The sequence below is a fragment of the Carassius auratus genome, chromosome 45 (assembly GCF_003368295.1).
Source record: "Carassius auratus strain Wakin chromosome 45, ASM336829v1, whole genome shotgun sequence".
In the NCBI taxonomy this organism is placed as follows: domain Eukaryota; kingdom Metazoa; phylum Chordata; class Actinopteri; order Cypriniformes; family Cyprinidae; genus Carassius; species Carassius auratus.
This window is the reverse complement of record NC_039287.1, coordinates 17,925,140-17,947,703: the sequence shown is the minus strand read 5'-3', so window position 1 is coordinate 17,947,703 and position 22,564 is coordinate 17,925,140. Positions and strand designations below refer to the sequence as shown.

The 22,564-nt window shown below is 40.2% G+C and overlaps 2 protein-coding genes across 3 annotated transcripts in view; both read left to right on the top strand.

Annotated features, from left to right (window-relative positions):
* Positions 1 to 22,263, top strand: part of LOC113063462 (mediator of RNA polymerase II transcription subunit 23-like) — a 33,401-nt gene extending 11,138 nt beyond the window's left edge. Inside the window, exons 2-5 of one of the 2 annotated variants that reach the window (XR_003278689.1) lie at positions 6,072 to 6,136; positions 8,716 to 8,886; positions 13,294 to 13,411; positions 21,686 to 22,263. Coding sequence is in view for 1 of the 2 variants with exons in the window: in XM_026233888.1 (XP_026089673.1) it covers positions 8,716 to 8,886 (171 nt within the window). In the remaining variant the exon portion in view is untranslated. Of the gene's footprint in view, positions 1 to 6,071; positions 6,137 to 8,715; positions 9,282 to 13,293; positions 13,412 to 21,685 lie in introns of those variants that run through there. The other variant, XM_026233888.1, reaches the window with a different exon arrangement.
* Positions 1,304 to 3,368, top strand: LOC113063461 (uncharacterized). Its single transcript, XM_026233887.1, has 2 exons — positions 1,304 to 2,650; positions 2,749 to 3,368. The coding sequence occupies exon 1, from the start codon at positions 1,335 to 1,337 to the stop codon at positions 2,478 to 2,480; it is 1,146 nt and encodes a 381-aa protein (XP_026089672.1). The 5' UTR covers positions 1,304 to 1,334; the 3' UTR covers positions 2,481 to 2,650; positions 2,749 to 3,368.
* Positions 22,264 to 22,564: the final 301 nt, after the last annotated feature.

Below are 22,564 nucleotides of genomic sequence, written 5' to 3'. Positions count from 1 at the left end.
CCCTTCATGATTTAGTGAGTCTGTGTATTAGCCAGTTCGGCCAAGGGAAGAAGAATTTCTGTGCTTTGTGGTCATCTGAGTGCCAGTCAGCATTTGAGCTACTGAAAGAGAAACTTACCACGGCTCCTGTATTAGGGTATGCAGATTTTAGTCTCCCATTCATCTTGGAGACTGATGCAAGTCATGAAGGCTTAGGGGCAATACTGTATCAGCAGCAGGGTGGTTGTAAGAGGGTCATTGCATTTGCAAGCAGAAGGCTTCGGAAAGCAGAAAGAAATGACCGTTACTATAGCAGCATGAAACTTGAGTTGCTGGCTCTCAAATGGGCAATCTCTGAAAAGTTTTGTGGTTATCTGCTAGGTTCTAAGTTCATGGTTATCACAGATAACAACCCTCTGTGCCATCTTAAAACAGCCAAACTTGGTGCAGTTGAGCAAAGGTGGGTTGCTCAATTATCTGTGTTTGACTTTGAAGTTAAATACCGCCCAGGCCGACATAATACTGCTGCTGATGCCCTCTCTAGGCAGCCTCTAGCAGGGGAGCCTACCACTCCGGACGAGTATGATGACTGTGTTGCCATCTGTAACATAATCAGTAAAGGGACATTCCTGGAACCTGACTTAGTAATTGCCAGTGAAAGGTGTTACAGAGTCTGCCAGATTCGTGCGTGGGAATCTGGTGGAGAGGCAGACAATGATAATCAGGGAAGCATACCTACTCTGCCAAGCTACACGACTGCAGAACTGGCAGATTTCCAGAAGAACGATCCTACCATCAGTTCTTTCAGACCCTTCTGGGAGAGGAGGAGACAGCCTTCCCATTGTGAAAGATCTCATCTATCAAAGTCTACATTATCATTGATAAAGCAGTGGAAAAGTATCTGTGAACGAGATGGTTTGCTTTATCGTGTTGTAAACGATCAGCGTCATGGTGAATGTCAACAGCTGCTCTTACCCGCATGCCTAAAAAAATATGTCCTTGAAAGTGTTCATGAAAATATGGGACATCAAGGGATAGAGCGCACAATCAGCTTGTTGAGGAAACGTTGTTTCTGGGTTGGCATGTATAATGATGTAGACCAATGGATCAAAAAGTGTCAGAGGTGCATCTTAACAAAGATGCCACAGCCAAGGATACATGCCCCTATGAAGTCCTTTCTTGCATCAAGACCCCTTGAAGTAGTGGCAGTTGATTTTACTGTGCTTGAGCCATCATCTGATGGTCGAGAAAATGTATTAATCGTGACCGATGTTTTTACCAAATTCACACAGGCTTTTCCAACCAGGGATCAGAGAGCTGACACTACAGCAAAAATCTTGTTAAAGGAATGATTCATGAAATACGGTGTACCTGAAAGATTGCATTCTGATCAGGGAAGGAATTTTGAGAGCGAAGTTGTTGCTGAGCTGTGCAAAATGTATGGAGTGAAGAAAACCCGCACTGCACCATACCGGCCTCAGGGTAATGCCCAATGTGAGCGCTTTAATCGAACGCTCCATGATCTGCTGCGCACACTACCCCCTGAAAAGAAAAGGCGGTGGCCGGAACACCTAGCGGAGTTGGTTTATGCCTACAATGTCACACCACATGCAACCACTGGATACTCACCATACTACTTACTGTTTGGAGTCCATCCACACCTTCCAATTGATGCCCTGCTGGGTCATGAGCAACCTGTAGACAGAAAACAAGACTGGTTAGTGATTCATCAAGAGAGATTGAGAGAGGCTCACGAACAGGCAAGAAAATATGCTGAACACAAGGCTGCTGAGAGGTTGGCCCCTTTGAATGAAAAGGTCTATTGTCCCATTATCAATGTTGGTCAACACGTATATCTGCGTCACCGGCCTTTGGGTAGGAACAAGATACAAGATTCATGGGGTCCTACGGTATACAAGGTTCTAGATGTGCAAGGTACTACATATACTGTTGAGCCCCTTGAGGGTGGTCCTATCAAGAGACTTCATCGAGCTGACTTGAGACCCTGTGTCAATTCTGTACCTGAGATGGAATTCACTGAGAACTATCATCCTAAAACACAGCAAGAGAGAACAGCAGAGTCTGAGCAAGTTGAAGTTCAGTCTGATCCTGATTTTGTTGTGCTAGAAGAAGTCACTTACCCTAGTATGCAAGAGAGAAAAGCGATTGGAAGCTCTTCGGCAGAAGGTGAAGTGCTTGTAGGTCAGCCCAAAATTATTCTAGAGGATACTGACCCGAGGTATACTGAACCTGAGCAATTTATGCCTGACACCAGTGCCACTCTCAGTGTAGAGGAAACCCTGCTGAAAAAGCCTGTACCGACCCCTAGGAGAACAAAAAGAGCCAATGCGGGTGTGCATTCAAACCCTTTCAATGAACCGAAGTCTGCATGTAATACAGTCTCACTCAGTCCTGAAGTCTTTTCACAAGTGTTGGCAAGCTTAGGGAGTGTGTTCTTTAGGGAGGCTGTTAAAGAAGTAAAAAATGTATTTGATCATTGAGGACAATGAGGTTTAGCAGGGGAGAATGTAGCCAAGTTAAGAAACTGTGTTTGCAACACTTGCTTTGCGGCACTCCCGCATGTATCGCATGTGAACGTTTTTCAGAGTGAGCAGAGCAACATAAGCAAACGGGTGCTCAAGTTTGGTGCCATTATCTTGATTTTGGCAAGGTAAATGTACATTCTTGCAGGAGTTGTGAACAAATTGCATAAAGTGTGTATATGAACATGGTATGCTACTCATGAATGTTTCATGGATCGCATTTTAGGACGTTTATGGATTTGCATGTGTGAGGTGGATCGGTTTGATCACATTTTGGGACACGTGCAAAGACTGGGTATGTACAGTGAATGTTACTGAAGTTTTATTTTCCTTATTTAAAGCCAGTGTATTTTCCTGTCGTTGAATCTGTTTACATGGAATGTTGGAATTCATGTTAGCAACAATTATGAGTGTATCTAAAACATATCATACTTTGATAAAATTATTAGAATGTATTAAAAGATTGTGTTTTTTGGTACTCATGTATTTCATGAAAACGGTGGAGTTTACTGGTGGGCTAATGTGCTGTTATTGTTATTCAATATTAGGCTCTACCGTATTTCATTTCATTTTATTTTATTTTACTCCATTTCATTTCACTCAAGGGTGATTCAGAAATACAAAAATTACCCATATTTGTACTCTGAACTTTTAAAGTTTGAGACTATTTCTGGATTGTATTTCTCACATTTTGAAATCAGTGCTTGATCTTTTGTTTTTTTGTCAAATAAGCACAACAGAGTCCTAAGATTTACTTTATTTTATGATTGTTTTTCATCAGTACTTACTCCCATCGATCGCTGTCCTTCTGAGAGACAGCTGTCAGAATAAAACCCATAAAATATACTTTTTTTTTGTATTGTGTGGCGTTTCCTTATAATCCATAGGCCACATCTGGACCCAGGTCTGTGCCATTTTTGTATTATTGGATCAGAGTGCAACATTTGACACCATTGGTCATACAGTTGTCCTAGATCAATAACAGAACTGTGTTGGTATTCAGGGCATAGCTATACTATGGTTCGCTGCCTCCTTCAGTGGTAGGATTTTATTATTTATTTTTTTACTTCAGCCCTCCTAGACTGCGGGGTTCCTCAGGGCTCTGTTTTAGTACCTCTGCTGTTTGCACTCTGTGTGATACCCCTGAGCTCAGTTTCTCAGAAATGTATTTTCACCTGTTATTGCTATGCTGATGATACTCAGTTACTCTCCAATAAACCCTGTCAGTAATGGCACTGTTGCTAGTATGGTTTGAGTCTTTGGAGAGCATTAAAGTCTGTATAGCAAGCATCTAAGCTATTCAAGCTAAGTGAATTTAAACTGAAGTGCTGATCCTAGGCTCTGTTTTGTTTCTTCTCAAATAAAAACATTAAGCAGTGTAGGGCCTTTATCCATTAACTTTTTTTCCCCCAATTTATTTTTTTTCAGGTTTCATTTATCGGGACTTAGTTTTAATGGTTTGATTAGTAATTATAATTAAGTTTATAATTAAATTATAAACACGTCCAATTTAAGAACAATTTATTAAAGTTAAATACATTTTAAGACACATTTTCCTAAATTCTATGTTTTCCATTAGAATTTTTAATGGATCCATTTTAATGAATTATTTCAATTGTAATATAATTAAAAGGCATATCTAATTAGTTGAAATCATAAAACAATATCAGCTTAATTGATGCAATTATTTAGAATAATAGGCCCCTAAGAAAATTTTTATTTCTTCAGAAATTATTTGTTGTGTGTTTTAATTATTCTGGTTAGTGATTTATAAAAAATGGTGCAAATCAAATAAAGGCATAAAAAATAATGAATCTTTAAAACAATCAAATGAATATTCCATAGTTGTTTCTCATCTGTCTCTCTCTGAAGGCTGATCATGTGTGGTCTGATGTCATCACTCACTCTCGGCTGTATAAAGGCTGCTTGTGCTGGGCTGAATGCAGCGGTCCTGTGTGATCCACTGTATTCTCCAGTCACGAGCTCTGCCTCGTCACATAGATGTGTTTAAGGGCTTTCTGACATGTCTGTCTCTTACTCAGAGGAATCAGAGGCTGAAGGATTCACACGCTGTGTGGTATTAAATCACTGAATGTTCAGACTGTCAGATTACAGTAAACACATGCTTGTCATCCCAGACTGAGTGCTTATGTAATCTGATGTTCTCTCTTCATTCTTACTCTGCATCTCTTCTACTTTCCTGTTTGTTCTGTCCCATGAAGCAGATGCTGTTCAAGGTTTCCTTTTTCATGATCATTTTTCATCATCTTCCTGACTCTACAATTAAGCTGATCACTTTTAAGAGTGTTATTTGTAAATTACATAGTAACAATATTAACAGACTGTTATGGCTGGCTCATAGACCGCAACATAAAAGAGGCAGACAACAAATTCTTTAACAATAAAGCAATTTATTATCAAACCAAATAAACAACAAAAGAAACTGACGTCTAGGGGAAAAATAGGACACACGCGTGTGGTTATTAAATAAACAAATATAGCGAAGGGGATGATCAATGAGAATATAAAAATGTACAAATGACAAAGTTGAGAGAAGTGAGGGCGAAGCTAGCCTCCTCGCATTACAAGTCACCGGTCTTTATACTCTGGTGAATTAGTCGAGGATTTAATACACCTGTTGCCCAATTAACATCTGCACTGTGTAGCAGAGCCAGCAGGGGCAAACCGGCAGGCGTAACACAGACATATTTTTACTACTATACATATATATGTTACAAAAGATTTTGTTTCCACAGAAATATTGAGCAGCACAACTGTGTTCAACACTGATAATAATCTTCATGTTTCTTGAGCAGTAAATCATCATATTATTCTGATTTCTGAAGATCATGTGACACTGAAGACTGGAGGAATGATGCTGAAAATACAGCGGAGCATCACAGAAATACATTACACTTTAACACAGATTCACACAGAAAACAGATGTTTTAGATTACAATAATCTTTCACAATTCTACAGTTTTTGCTGTATTTTCTTTTAAATAAATGCAGTCTTTGAGCAGAAGAGACTTTTGAGAAGTAGTGTGTGAGTGATGAGGCTGAATCTGAATTCAAAAGAGCATGACAGGCCTGTTCTCCATCATCTCTGTTGTTTTTCTGTTGGGTTTGGACTTGGGTTGGTCAGGTTTAGTCCAGTTCAAAAGGTCTTCCAGTGGTTCTGGTGTATTTTCAGTTATCATGGTCTCTGAATCTCTCTCACTCTGCTGAAGACATCTGCAGTGTGATCACTGGCTCTCTTCTGACACCTTTCTTCCTCTCAGTCTGTCACTCTGATGGGATACTGTAACATTGCCTAAACTCTTTAATACATTGATGGAAAGATGGAAGTGTTTATTAGCATATTTGATGCTTCAAGGTTTTTTTTTTTTGGCTCATAAAGTCTGCTATAGTTTGAAATATGGAGGGAAAAAACAGCTCAGTTTTATTCAGAGACTCAAATTGGTGCATATGCTGATATTAAAATGATAAAAGGATCCAAACAAAGCAAACTCAGATGTCAGATGAATGATAATGCCGTCCTCTCCTCAGGGTGCTGGAGCACATCGGGGTGCAGGCGCTCGTGACCCACGCTGGACAGACTCGTCCTGTGCCTGGTGAGCCCTGACCTCTGACCTCTCGCTGGCCACAGCTCCTCTCACCTCGTTCTTACTTCACCTCATAAACAATGCCTCTCAAATAACACACAATAATCTGGGACTCGAGCCTGTTTCACAGGTCAGGAGGTTAAATCATTCCACAGTGACAGCTGGATCTGCACATGGTTATGTTTCAGCATAATCTCAATAAACACAAGCAATGATATTTTTGGTAACTCTCTAATTTGACACTTTTAAATGTTCTATAAGTAGCTCTGCAGCAAGCAGTTATTAGTCAAGTATTAGGCAACTGTCTGCTTTATTTTGATGCTCCCCCAATTGACATTATATTGACTATCAGTGACTTTCAGCTCAAGTGATCTAAATACAATGTAACCATTTTTTTATTTTTATCTGCATCAACATAATGGCAACATCTGCCTACATCAAGTGAGATCTGAGGAGAGAATGCACTGAATATTTGGGTTCAAAATGTAATTGTTGCTGTTTCGGCACTATTTCTAGATGTCTAATCAAATGAGTGTCACTGATCATGATCTCATTGTCCAGGGAAGCTTATGGATGATCTCAGATCAGAACATCAGGCTTAGTTCATGTATCTCCAGCGCTGACCCAGCTAATGTTTTCAGCTGTAAGTTTTATTTTAGTTCCCAGAATGTTCTTTTAAAAGTTAGGATAACGTTCTCTAAAAACATTTTAAAAAATGTCTATTGATAACATTGTTAGCACATTATCCTCTAACATTCTTATAAAGCTTCCTAACACACTAGATGAGGCTCAGAAGTCAAATGTTGGTTGAAAATGAAAACCCAACCTTTGTTTGATGTCAAACTCCAGCGTAAATAACTCCAAAAACAGTATTACCAATTTCAATTATTATAAACAAGATTGACTTTTCTTCTGTCATAAATATAAAAAAGTATATAAAATATTAAAAAGAGATTAACAGAGGTGTTGACGGTTTATTGAAAATAAGTATATTTTGATGTCACCATTATGGTGATCAGTACTTAGGCAGTATGACTCTTTTCAATGTTACTTTTTTTTAACTGCTGTAACAATATTTGTTACAGTGAAAACAGTGAGCATTAAAAAAAATAAGTTAGGTGACGTGGGCTACTTGCTGATGTAAAACATTTCATCATATAAATATCTGATCAACTGGTTTTATATGGAGACAAATGTGTTGCAACACATATGATCCTGCAGATTTATATCATATATGTTTTTGTCTATTATTTTTAAATAATTTGTTCATGAACCTCTTTGTAACACAGAATGCTTAGACACACAGAGAGCTCAAGAATTAGTGTATGAATCTCAACAATGGTGACATGCTTCATGCTGCAATTCATTCTGGGTGCCATGGATGACGTACCAAAAATACATTGCTGCATATAGCATGTCACCATTGTTGAGAGTCATATACTGAATCTTGATGTTTGTGTGACAAAGAACTGTTTTTTTTTTTTTTCAGAATTCTTGAAATTATATGATCTATATTCAGCTGGGTCTCAGGCTGTTGACCCATTGAGTCACTTTAATAAATAATACGCAACTAACACCATACATTAGGTTGGGTGAAACCATGTAACCAGACCACATATGCGGTGATGTCTTATTCATCAGCAAGCAACCAGCATCATGCACATGCCCTCTTGCTGTTTTTGCCATAATAAAGATTACAGCAGCTAAAGAACAACACTGGCAAGTCAAGTGTCAAATTTCACAACTAAAGTCAACACTTACCACCATTATGGTGACATCAAATCAAACTTTTACTTTGAAACAGACATCAACATCTAAAACTCTGCTTAAATCTTAATTAGAATGTTAGGGGATAATGTTCTAATAATGTTATTAATAAACATTTTTCGAATGTTTTTAGAGAACGTTATCCTATCTTTTGAGAGAACATTCTGGGAACAAAAATAAAACTACCTGCTAAAACATTGTTAGAACAATTTGTTCTCAGAACATTTTTAGAACAAAAAAATTCTAGCTGGGGATGTCTTTAAAGTACAACAGATGCACCAAATACTGAGACTCTGGGACTCCAGTGACTGATTATACAAAGCAGTCATTAAATCATTTGCTAAAGACCTAATCAATGGAAAGTAAACTGTGTTTGTGCCACTGAGGTTTAAATCAGAGGCAATATTAAAATCTATTCTAAAATCCACTTTGATTGTATGTAATTGTTTTCAAACAGCAGTATGTTTGTATTTCCAGTGATTCATTTTGGTGTTTGACTCAGGGATTTATTGGCTTGTTAGCGCAGCATGTGAGTAAAGCTTCATGTGAAACATTATCTGTGTGTCAGCAGCTAACAGAAGGCCAGCTCGACTGCTGATCAATCAGCTTCCTGCTGTACTGTACATGCTCCATTTATCAGTCCGATCGAGCGCTCACATCAGTGACACTGACCCTTCCTGCAGTGCACAGCGACCTGCTGCGCTTTTGTGCTGCTTCCATGCACTGATGAAAACCACACCTGAGAGCTCTTCTGTCTTAATACACTACACTGAACTAACGTTTCCAAACAAATGCACTGAAGGTTGTGTGTTTTCATGCAGGCGATGAGGAGCCCCGAGGGGAAAGAGGCTCAGGTCTGTTACTTCATCATCCAGCTCCTCCTCCTCAAACCCAACGACTTCAGCAACCGCGTCAGTGATTTCGGGAAGGAGAACGCTCCTGAACACTGGCTGCAGAGCGACTGGCACACCAAACACATGACCTACCACTAGGTAACACACACACACACACACACAGCCTGCTAAACGCTAACAACACGCAATTCTTCCCCAAATCAGTTCAGCTGTCAAGAAAAGTTCAGATCTCATGGAATCATTTCAGAGTAATATCATGGAGCAATCCAATTGCATACTGTAAATAATTATCTTGATTTTAAAATATTTAAGGTAAGGTAAAAGATTGTAAAATACTATGGTAAAAACCTGTTCAAATGTGTAATAGTCAGTTCCCTTACTGAAAAACAGCAATAGTTCTTATCTGACATTATTAGTCACCTTTATTTATATTGCGCTTTAAACAAAATACATTGCACTGAACAACATTCATTTGGAAAACAGTGTCTCAATAATGCAAAATGATAGTTAAAGGCAGTTCATCATTGAATTCAGTTATGTCATCTCTGTTCAGTTTAAATAGTGTCTGTGCATTTATTTGCAATCAAGTCAACGATATCGCTGTAGATGAAGTGACCCCAACTAAGCAAGCCAGAGGCGACAGCGGCAAGGAACCGAAACTCCATCGGTGACAGAATGGAGGAAAAAACCTTGGGAGAAACCAGGCTCAGTTGGGGTCAGTTCTCCTCTGACCAGACGAAACCAGTAGTTCAATTCCAGGCTGCAGCAAAGTCAGATTGTGTAGAAGAATCATCTGTTTCCTGTGGTCTTGTCCTGGTGCTCCTCTGAGACAAGGTCTTTACAGGGGATCTGTATCTGGGCTCTAGTTGTCCTGGTCTCCGCTGTCTTTCAGGGCAGTAGAGGTCCTTTCTAGGTGCTGATCCACCATCTGGTCTGGATACGTACTGGATCCGGGTGACTGCAGTGACCCTCTGATCTGGACACAGACTGGATCTGGTGGCTACGGTGACCTAAGAGAGAATGGAGAATATCCATAAGAGAGATTCAAGATCAGTCTAAAATTAACTAGTTAACTATTAGTGTAAAAACAGATTTTAGTACTTCAGTAAGTTGGTATATTAACATCAGTAAACGTAAATTTACAATATGTGACCCTGGAGCACAAAACCAGTCCTAAGAATCAATCTCCCCATTGATGTGTGGTTTGTTAGGAGGACAATATTTGTCTGAGATACAACTATTTGAAAATCTGGAATCTGAGGGAGCAAAAAAATCTAAATATTGATAAAATCATCTTTAAAGTTGTTCAGATGACATTTTTAGCAATGCATATTACTAATCAAAAATGTACAAAATATCTTCATGGAACATGATCTTTACTTTATATCCTAATGATTTTTGGCATAAAAGACAAGTCTATAATTTTGAAGATGTATTGTTGTGTATTGCTACAAATATACCTGTGCTACTGATGACTGCTTCTGTGCTGCAGGGACACATATTGTAAATTTCAGCTCAAGCTGTAAAAACTAAAAAGTTGCTACCATATATCTATTTTTGTTATTACAGTAAAGTGTTTTTTTTTTTTTTTTTACAGTGCAACAAACAGTAATGCTCAGTCTATCAGGATGTGCTGCCAGCGCTAGTTAGTATCATTTTAGCATTTGTCTTCATTCAGCACTGTGATTGACTGACAAGACCAATAAAATCTCTAGATTCGACAGGGAAAAAACAAGCAAACATGCATTAAACACAAAACCAAGCACACAATGACACATTAGATAGCAGCAGTGACCATAAAGCTCATACAGCAAATTATTGGAAAAGTGTGTGTCTCAGATTTCCAATCCATCCACTGCTGATTAAACAAACTTGCACTAATCCAGTGATTATTCCTCCTCAGAAACACTCTGTGACAGGCCTCTCTGTTCTTCTGACTGTACTGGGCTTGATTTACTGAACGTAATGCCCTTCACTCTTGCCAAGCTTTCCAAACTTTGCAAATACACATTTGTTCTTCAGTGTCCTGTCAAGGGAAATAAGGAATGAAATGACCTGAGTGGACACAGCAAACGCTGGCCACCCCAGACACTGTGTACGGCTCAGCAGTGTCTTCTCACAGATGTACATTAGTTATGGATTGGTGTTTACTACTATTCTTGACCTTTAGAGATGAAACTGAAAACCATCTCAGTTCCAGATATGCGGTTTAATATCAAGCTTGATGGCTGTCTGAAATGTCATGAGCACACAGTTATTGCCCCCCTCCCATCTTCACTTCTCTGGCATTTTAAGGAGAGATTGACCTCAGATTGCCTTGATATTTCATCTCTTGTGTTTTTATGCTGAATGGCAAACAACGTAATTCAGCACACAGATTGATCTGATCTGACCTGACCATGATGTTCAACAGCACGTGAGCTCTCTGAGTCTAGAAGAGCTCTTGATGTTTATCAGTGCACTTGGTAAAGTCCTCGACAGCTGTTCTCTCACATGCAGTACAGCTGTTATCTACTGGGAGAACTGTGCAGGTCTTAAAAGAACAGTTCACCCAGAAATGAAAAATCTGTCCATATTTACTCACCCTCGTGTCATGCTGTCTCGTGTCGTCATGACCTAATGGTTGAGGGTCGGACTTGTAACCCAATGGTTCCAGGTTCGAGTCTTGTACCTGCAGGAGTTGTAGGTGTGGGGAGTGAATGTACAGCACTCTCGCCACCCTCAATACCACGAGTTTAATCAAGTGAAAGAAACTGAGATACATGATTTGATACATGATGGGTTTGTACTGAATGGACAAACAGTGCAGATCTTAAAAAGCCTCAACTTAGATGTCCTGATAAATGGATAAATGCTGTGGCTGAGTTGCAGGAGCAGTGTGTGTGTGTGTGTGTGTGTGTGTGTGTGTGTGTGTGTGTGTGTGTGTGTGTGTGAGGATGAGTCAGTGATCCGTTCACCTGCTGCCTCCACACACTCTTCATCACATCACATCCACAGTGATGCTCAGATTGAGCATGAACACACTTCTGTGCTCGAGTCTGTTGTTCATCTATGTGTCAGCTATGTCAGAATGCTTTCTGTGCACAAACTGACTCCTCAGTCCTTGTTCATAATTCATTTTACTTCAGTACTATGGATGGTTTTGTAACATCATCTGAAAAGTTGTTTCAGAAGCAGAGCAGGTATTGATAAAAGATGATGTAATAACATGCTCTGTAGTTGATCACCGTAGGAGCTGTGCATTAATAAAGTTAATAAAGTCAATTCTGATTTTCTGTTGGGTTTAAAGATAGTTCATGTAATTTACATCATTTGGGATCTCTTCTCCTCACCAAGGATGCATTTATTTAAAAGAAAATACAGCAAAAACAGTAGAATTGTGAAATATTATTCTAAAGTAAATCATCTGTTTTCTGTGTGAATCTGTGTTAAAGTGTAATGTATTTCTGTGATGCTCCGCTGTATTTTCAGCATCATTCCTCCAGTCTTCAGTGTCACATGATCTTCAGAAATCAGAATAATATGATGATTTACTGCTAAAGGAATGTTAAACACAGTTGTGCTGCTCGATATTTCTGTAGAAACTGATATATTTAATTTTTCAGGATCCACAGATGAACAAAAAGTTCAAAAGAACAGCATTTATTTGAAATAGAACTCTTTTATAACATTAAAATGTCTTTACTGTCACTTTTGATCAAGTTAATGCATGCTCACTGAATAAAAGCATTAATTTCTTTCAGAAAAAATCATACGGCGCCCAAAGGTCTGAGTGGAGTGTGTGTGTGTGTGTGTGTGTGTGTGTGTTTGATGTGACAGCACTGTGAGGTCTGGGACCGTGGCCATTCATTCAGTGACAGCAGCTGTGATAGGACACGGTTAACAGCCTGCTCTCACAGCGTCTGACACACTCCGTCTGCAGCGATGGGAATATATATCAGCACACTCCCCGTCTGCTGAAGGGTGGTGTGTGTGTGTGTGTGTGTGTGTGTGTGCATACACAGCCTCTCCACTCAAGTGAATGTGACTGCTCTTGAACACTGTCATTTATCTGCACCCACAGAGACTCGTCCGAGTTCCAGTGTTGAACATTCAACAGGGAGAAAGCGTTTGAGAGTGACACACACTTCTGCTGTGAGCAGATTCATGACGCTCCAGTCCTGACATGATCTATAACAGAAGATCATTGGGTTTCAACCCGATGAGCCAAAAATGTCATGAAAATGGTTTAATGTTCTGATTGGAAGAGCTCAGGGCAGATCAATCATGATGATGATGACCTGATCTTCATTACACACACTCATTGTGACTCAGATGTGTTCAGGGCTGTAGTAAAACTCTCACACACTGACACCACTGCAGATTCATTCTCTATTCATGCAGAAATCACTAAATCTCTTCCTCCAGAAACAGCCTACAGCTAGTATTGTGTAGACTTAATACAGTGAGTCAATGTGTGTGATTATTGATTGATCAGTGGTGTCTTCATCTTGGTGCTGCAGTGATTTAACCATGGTTTTCACGTGATGTGTGTGTGTGTGTGAGGTTCCTCTCGGAGGTGCTGAAGCCCATCATGAAGACAGAGTTCCAGCTGCTGTATGTGTATCACCTGGGGCCGTTTCTGCAGCGCTTCCAGCAGGAGAGGACCAGATGCATGCTGGAGGTAGAGATGCTCACACACTCACACACACACACACACACACACACACCTGCCCATTTCACAGTCATTTCAAAGTCTCACAGGAGAAAGAGTTGACTTAGACTTAGATTAGACACAAGCCTCTGATTCTGAACATGCTGCACATATGCAGTGGATGGACTGCTCTCACACACACACACACACACACACACAGCGAGGCGATTAGTTCATGCTGAGCTCCTCTGGGGCTGTTTGGAGCAGTCCAGCTAATGAAAGTGCTCTCTACACACTGAACACACTGCACTTTTACCCACAATCCCTCAAGCTTCTTATGCTCTCTCTCCCTTACTGAACGCTCCCATCTCACCCAGTTGAGCTGCCAGCACTTACACCATCCTGATAAAACATGCCAGTATCAAAAATGAACCAATACCAGTTTTCAATGGGAGCAGTAAAAGGGTTTCTGTACTGAAGACCTAAACTCATGGATATCTCTCCAGTCAAGCTCACACACACGCTATAACCAGTTACCAGATGTGATTAACATCAGAGACTGTATCTAGCTGAGATAGACCACTAGTATTATCACTGTGCTCGGCCTTCACTCTGTGCTGCACATGCATTGACTGGACCAACACCAAATATATAGTCTTTTAGCATTGCTTGAGGGACAGAAATAAGAGTGTGCAGTATTGACAAAGATGTTTTTACATTTATGACGTTGACTAGTTACCTGTCCTATAGAGGGCGTAACAGGATAACACATCTTTGAATAACTTCCACATTTTCGCACTGTTTCCAAACAGTTAAAAAGGACAAGTGAATGTATACTCCGAAAGGTCAAAATAATTACAGTGTAATTACTCTTTCACAGAGTCACCTTAAAATAGTGTCACCTGTGATTTATTTTGAAGGAATTAAAGAAATACAGGATTTAAAAAGGGAAGAAAGAAAGAAAAAGAAAGAAAGATTAAATAACTAGAAACTTTTGTAAAGAAATATATTACAACTGTTACGACTAACTCAGAGCTATAACAAGCGATAGGAGACCATGACACAAACAAATGGTACAAGACATAAACTTATTGTGTATCCAACACAGTTTAAACAACAAAATCCAAACATGGGGTGTGTGAATGTCAATATCAGTAGTGTAAGGCAAATGCATGGATGTATGATGTGTATGAGTGCAAGTGTTGTGTAACAAAAGGCAAAAACTTAAACTCAAATGTGCATCAGTAAAGAATGCTGGCGTCCCGAGCGAGGCATGGACCTGAACAGGTCAGCCGAGCAGCGTTCAAACTTTGAGCCACCGGAACAGAGCAGGAAGGGAGCCCAGAATCCAGCAGTAAATCTCCTATTTAAACACCATTCTCAGGTGACAGCAATCAAGTCTGAAATAGAGGAGGAGCAAGAGAACAAGCAAAAACAGGCCAAGGGCCTTGACACCACTGGAGATGAAGAGCCCAGCGCATCAACCGTTTGTTAGGAGTCTGTAAAGTGCTAAGAAAACTTAGTGGATTATGGTCAGAGAAAACTACCACTGGACCAGAGCCCAGATACACACTAAAATGTTGCAACACCCAAATAAACGCAAGCGTTTCTTTTTCTATGACAGAGTAGTTTAACTGATGACAATTCAATTTCTTCGAAAAGAAACATACAGGTTTGTTAATCCCCCCATCATCCTTCTGCAGTAACACTGCACCAGCCCCCACCATGCTGGTATCCACCTCCAGATGAAATTCGTGATCCCATCGAGGAGCCACTAGAACCGGAGCATTTGAGATTAGAGCTTTAACCCTCTCAAAAGACTGCTGGCATACCAGAGACCACACATACTTGGCTTTTCCTCTCAGAAGATCTGTTAAAGTGGTGACCACTGTAGAGAAATTCCTACAGAAACACCTATAGTGGCCCACCATACCGAAAAATCTCATAAGCTCCTTTGTCATTGGTAATGGAAAGTCATCAATTGCACACACAATCGCCCTTGCCCTTTCTGTCAGTGGCACCTGCCAGTAACCTTTAAGTAAATCCAGCTTCGTCACGAACTTTGCCACCCCCCCACTTGATCAACACAATCCCCCATATGAGGAAGGAGTCCGGCTTAGTGACCGCATTCACTTTACGAAAATCTGTACAAAACCGAGATGTATTGTCTGACTTTGGGACCAAGAGACAGGGTGATGCCCAACTAGAGTCAGAGGGAACTGCGATCTTATTCCGAATCATGTACTTAATCTCAGCCTCCAAGTTTTTACGCTTCTCTGGGTGAACACAATAAAATCTTTGCCTAATTGGCTTTGCCTCCCCCACATCTAGATCATGCTTTAATAGCGTTGTACATGATGGCGTATCCCCAAATAGGCAAGGAAAACTTCTTATCAGCCTAACCAACGGTGTCTGCTGACATGACTCTAGATGACCCAAAACGCTTTCCAATTTATCGAAAGCTTCCTTATTTTTCAGCCGACCAGACATCATGACCTCATTAGGCTCTGCTAAATCCTCCACCTCCCCTACAACTGAAGAAGAGGACTTAGCCAAACAAAAAGGGAGAGTTTTGGACAACTTTACCTCCCCCCGATTCCCAAACGAATCACGTGAAACATAAGGCTTCAAAAGATTAACATGACAGAGCCGAGCTGTGCTCAGTATGACCATCATAACGTTTCTTCATCTTAGTTTGTGTTCAAGCCAAGTTTTTCCTAGCCACCTCCTGGGACATATAGAGCCTATACCTGAACCCATTCACAAAGTTCAGTAGGTTAGTTGGTGGCTGAGCTTCCTTCCAGTTGTCCTGAAAAAGAGCCAGGGGACCCGGAACTTTATGACTAAAAATCAAATCATTAGGGCTAAAACCTGTACTTTCTTGGATTACCTCTCTAGCAGCCAGAAACATCCACGGTAAAGCTTCTTCCCAATCACCCTGCATCTGAACACACAATGAACGCAATATGGACTTAAGCGTTTGGTGAAACCTCTCCAAAACACCTTGGCTTTGAGCATGATTGGCCAATGAAAAGTTATGAACTATGTTCAACTGTTTCAGCACTTGAGCAAATAATTTTGAACAAAAATTTGACCCTTGATCTGACTAAATGATCTGTGGAACCCCAAAAATAGAAATAAATTGGGACAATATATGGACCACCGACTTAGCCGTTATACTGCGCAATGGGTAGGCTGCAGGATATCTAATGCTTTGACACACTATCAATAAATACATGGCACCTGATTTCGATGGAGGTAACGGCCCAACAAAGTCCATAAGATGTTCAAATGGTTGATTAATAGCTGGTATTGGACAAAGTGGCACAGGCTTCAAAACCTGGTTAGGCTTACTAGTCAACTGACAGGTGTGACATGACTTAATATATGCAGACACATCCTTTTTCAAGCAAGGCCAAAAAAAATACTGCAAAACCCAGTCATGCGTCTTCCGGACACCCATGTGTCCAGATTGATCATGAGAAAGCTGCAAAACAATATCCTGATATATTAAAGGAACAACCACTTGATAAATCGGATCACCAACAAAACCCTCAAACTGCGGCGTCCATTTTCTCATCAAGATATTATCATGCAAAAAATAACGAGAAAGATTTCTGACCTCGACAGTAGAAAAACCCCCATCCATACAAGGCTTCAAAGTGTTGTCAGCTCTCTGCTCCTGCATCAGCTCATCATGGGAAACCGACCAGGGAACAACGGGTAACAGTAGAGGAGGACTAGAGGCCACACCCTCAGAGTAATCATTATCCAAACGCTTTGAACGAGTTACTGCACAGGCACTGAACACATCAGGGAATTATACCTCACTCTCATCAGGCGTACTACACACCTGAGTCGTCAACGTCACTTTGGCAGGTGGAGATACATCAGCCCAAACTTTATCCCCGGCTATGTCATTACCCAGGATCATAGCAACGCCATCCACAGGCAATGCTGGTTGCACACCAAAAGACACCACCCCCTGGAAGAGATCACAATGCAGCATCATTTTGTGTTGTGGTACTTTCAAAACACTTAAACCCATTCCCACTACGGGAATGTCAGAGCCCATAAAGGTGTCATTTGAAAATGGCAATGTGGCAGCTATAATAAACGAGTCAAACGCACCAGTGTCACGCAAATGTTTTTTATGCGCACTTGCTCTTTGCTTCCCATTAATGAAACAAATCCCTCTGTAATAAAAGTCAAATAAGATTTCAACTCCAGATCGCCTTCTCCACTGATTCCAGTTAACTCATTGTCAGTGATAGATGCAGAACACATCACAGGATTAGTCCTAGGAAACTCTTGCTTCGGACGAGACTTAAGAGCATAACAATAATTTTTCCAATGTCCTCGCTTATGACAGTAATTAAAAAAAAAAATCTGAGTCCCCTGGAACATGACTTCTCTTATCTTTGAACAGCCTATTTGCCCTTGTTTCATAAGGGCCAACACCACCTCTTGAAATATGAATCAAGAAATAATCGTCAGCCAGTGCAGCTTCCCCAACAGACATAACTCCACGCTCACCAATATAAGTGGAAATGCACTCCGGTACAGAGTTTTTAAACTGCTCCAAAATAATTAACTCACGCAGGCTTTCAAAAGAGTCAACCCCGGCCGCAGAGCACCTATAGTCAAAATGCATATCCAAATCACGCATAAACTCTAGATGTGACTTGTCTCCACGTCTCCAACCTTGAAAACTCAGTCGGTATGCTTCTGGGACAAGTTCATAAGCTTTTAGAACAGTAATTATGACCACAGAGTACGTACCACAATCAGTGCTGCTTAAAGCTGTTGTGCTTTTCCTGTTAATGCACACTGTAACATTAACATACACGTGGAGTCAGACCAACCTCGAGCCTCTGCTAAACACTCAAACAAGGAAAAGAATGTCTCTGGGTCCTCCTCATTAAACCTGGGAACTAACCTCAAATCACATCATCTTGCTTCATGCGGCTTACCTGCGCCCCCATGGGTCGGTCCACCCAGAGTGCCTCGCCCTCCAACTTATCATCTCTAATCAGGGCCAATTTTTGTCTCTCTAAATCTAACTTCTCTCGCTCCAAATCCTGTCTCATTCGTTCCATCGCCTGCTCCTTCTCCTGCTCAGCTTTAACACGTAACAAAAGCAATTCTTTTTGCTGTTCAAATGATAAGCCAACTGGACTTACACTTTCCAACAGAGATGCTTCAACCAAATTGTCAACTTTAACTGGCATTCAAACAACAATTTCCAACAATTTCACTTTCAAATTACTTTTAACACAATCTTTTGTTTTCCGGGCCCTATATCAACCTTATAATATTCTGCAATCCTGATCAATTGTTTCTTAGTGCAAATATCTAAACCACATTCGACTGGTGATTCAATAAAATCTTCCACTACTTCATCCATGGTTAACAAATTCACAATTTATCAGTGTACAAAGTTTTTAAACTACAAACCAAGGACGGCATTTCCCCGCTAACTACCTAGCCAAAAAAAGCTAACTTACTGAACCCTAGTCTTTGTGAAGCATAGTATCTTTAACCCGATAGTCCGGTAAAGGCGACCAGCAAGCTGGCAACCCTTCTAAAACCACAGAAATGCTCCCGAGCCGACGTAAGGAATAGGGAAATGGGAAGCTATAACCGCCGTACCCCCACATTAAAACAATAATGCAGCGAACCCCCTATTGGGAAACGCTGCTACACCTATAAGGAAAAAACGCCAGTCCAAAACTTACAAGTGCACTTTGACAAATCGTCACGTACCTTCATAAGCCTCTAAAACAGCCACACATGCCCAAATACTCCCGCTCGAGTACGCCAACAAACAAATAAATCCAAACTAATCAAACAGGCACGTCTCCCAGAGCGCAACAAGTAACCATATAAGCACATTGACATCAAGGGAATTCCTCCATAACCGGCAATCATCAAGATGCACAGAAAACGAGCTACACTCACTTTCATGTGCCCCACAAGCGCTCATAAACAAATTACTAAATCAATTCACAACGCGCACTAAACTAAATCAAATAACTAACAACAAAACGTGCAAATCCAAATGAACGAGCCCCCACTTTGTTACAACTAACTCAGAGCCATAACAAGCGATAGGAGACCATGCCACAAACAAATGGTACAAGACATAAATTTATTGTGTATCCAACACAGTTTAAACAACAAAATCCAAACATGGGGTGTGTGAATGTCAATATCAGTAGTGTAAGGCAAATGCATGGATGTATGATGTGTATGAGTGCAAGTGTTGAGTGTAACAAAAGGCAAAAACTTAAACTCAAATGTGCATCAGTGAAGAATGCTGGCGTCCCGAGCGAGGCATGGACCTGAACAGGTCAGCCGAGCAGCGTTCAAACTTTGAGCCACCGGAACAGAGCAGGAAGGGAGCCCAGAATCCAGCAGTAAATCTCCTATTTAAACACCATTCTCAGGTGACAGCAATCAAGTCTGAAATAGAGGAGGAGCAAGAGAACAAGCAAAAACAGGCCAAGGGCCGTAACAGAACTATATGCAAATTATATTTATTTTGGAATATGCACACTCTAATATGCCTAAAATATCTGTTAATGTTTCTTGCCTCATCACATTTTATTACAAATTACATCAATTATGTAAATGATAAAGGCTCTTCTCAAAATAGTGAAATTTGACAAGCTGGAACAGTTTTGATCATTGCAGATCTCTCTGCTGAAACATCGCTCTCTTTACTGTTAAAACTGCACTCACGTTCAGGTTCTTCTTTGTTTTGATCGGCCATCTCAATCATTTAGACATTGATGAGCTCTGACAGACTGTCTTTTAAAACTTATGTCATCTTAAAAGCAGAAAGTGCAGCGGAGCAGCTTCAAGATAATGAAATATTCGGCCCTTTCCCCCAGCCTGCGTTCAGAGGCTGTGTGTTATTCACATGAGTGTGTGTGTGTGTGTGTGTGTGTGTGTGTGTGTGTGAGAGAGAGAGTCTGCAGTGGCACGAGCTCCAGTCTCTTCTGAAGCCCCTCAGGGAGGAACAGGAAAGGTCACACATATATCAGCTCAGTATCAGCAGTCACAGGAAATAAAGCTCATTCTCCGCTGTGCTTTCGTCTGATCATCTGAGCTACAGCTTCCTCTGCATTACTCAGCGTTCAGCGTCCAGCAAATAATGTGTGTTCACCGCTGAAGAGGACAGTCACACACTTCTCTAGTGGAGTCTAGTTTCCAGTGGAGTGCACATGCTAACAGCTAACATTACCCACAACTAACTGATTCAGTCACAACTACAAACAGAACATAAACATCAAACATAAATGATCAAATATATCCATTATTGTTTGAGTTTTTGATCTAATGATGCTGAAAATACAGCTGCATATCACATAAATAAATTACAGTTTAACAGATTCACACAGAAAACAGCTGATTTAAATATTAATAATATTATAATAATATACAATACTACTGTTTCAACTGTATTTTTGATCAAATCAATACAGCCTTTTGTACCGACCCCAAGTGATGTAAATCACATGAACTATCTTTAAAGCCAAGAGGACATCTGAATTGATTTACTTTAATAATGCTCACCTCTATCTGTGATTGACTAAACAGCAGGTTATTACAAAGATTCACACAACTCACGATTTTGATTTCACGACTCGATTTTCTTACAATTTTTTTTTTTTTTTTTTTTGCTAAATGAGATTAAAGACATCTTACAGTAAATGAAAAGGTGTCATATTATTAGGCACATTTCTTTATGAAAGTGAAATATAACAAAACTAAATTGAAATTTAAAATCTGTGCTGTTTCCATTTAAAATAGGAGGCAACCAGTGGATTTTAATCGTGATCCAAAAAAAATGATGCAGCATACTCCTTCAAACATACCTGAACAGAAGCGCAGACGATCTGAAAGAGACAGATTCACTGTCGGACAGCAGGTGGCGCTCATGAACAGCAGTGATACAGTGTTTCCTGGGACACCGCTGTAAACAAAGCAGTGCTGCGCTTATGAACACTAATATGCATTATTCAGAGGCAAGATGAAAAGAAAATCTCACATAAACTTCTCTAAAGTTAGTTCCCCTCAGAGATACTCCTCCTATTGTATCGTGATATGTTTAGCATCTCGACTGATTTAAATCTCCACATATTTGAATTGATTTTTGACCAGCTCACGGTTAATCATTACATCGAAAAATTATGACGATAAATTTGTCTTTCTAATCTTTTATTTTTACATATATTGACATATGAATTACATAGAAAACAGCAATTTATCTGATAGTGATATTCGACTGTTTTACAGTGTTTTTGATCAAATAAATGCAGCACTGGTGAGCAGAAGAGACCGACCCCAAACCGTTGAACTGTTCAGAACCACAGATGATGACACTTGCTTGAGTCCTGTTAAACCAGAAGTGAAGTGTGCAGGTGGAGAGGATCATCTGCGTCTCCGTCTGTGCTTCATCAGTCTCATCAGTAAGATGGAGCCGGTGGCAGCGGTGACCTCTGTCTCAGTCCTCTGTCTGTGGGTCAGTGAGCTCCTGCTGGACACAGAGCATCTCAAGACTGAGCTTGACCAGCTGAAGACACCGGACACACGGAATGAAGATCATGTGACGTGATGTGTGTTTTATGTATGCTTTTTTTCATTGAATCATGTTACTTTTTTTTTTTTTTACGTAAGATAAAGACTGATCATGTGTTAACCAAATGTGCAGAGTGGTTTCATTTGTCCTTTAATGTGTCTGTCAGAATCAGAGCTACAAGCATTACATTGATCAGAAGTAACCTCAGATTCCTATTTCAAATAAATGCTGCTCTTTCTGACTTTGTTCATCTGTGAATCCTGAAAAAAAAATGTATCACAATTTCCACAGAAATATTGTGCAGTACAACTGTGTCCAACACTGATAATAATCAGAGATGTTTCTTGAGCAGTAAATCATCATATTATTCTGATTTCTGAAGATCATGTGACACTGAAGACTGGAGGAATGATGCTGAAAATACAGCGGAGCATCACAGAAATACATTACACTTTAACACAGATTCACACAGATGAGCAGAAGAGACTTCTTTCAGAAATATAGTGTTTCTGTACGAGACGCCACAGATGACAGCACTTCTCTAGACTGTCAGCTAAACATAACGACTGAACATGTTGTGTTCAGAATTCAGATTA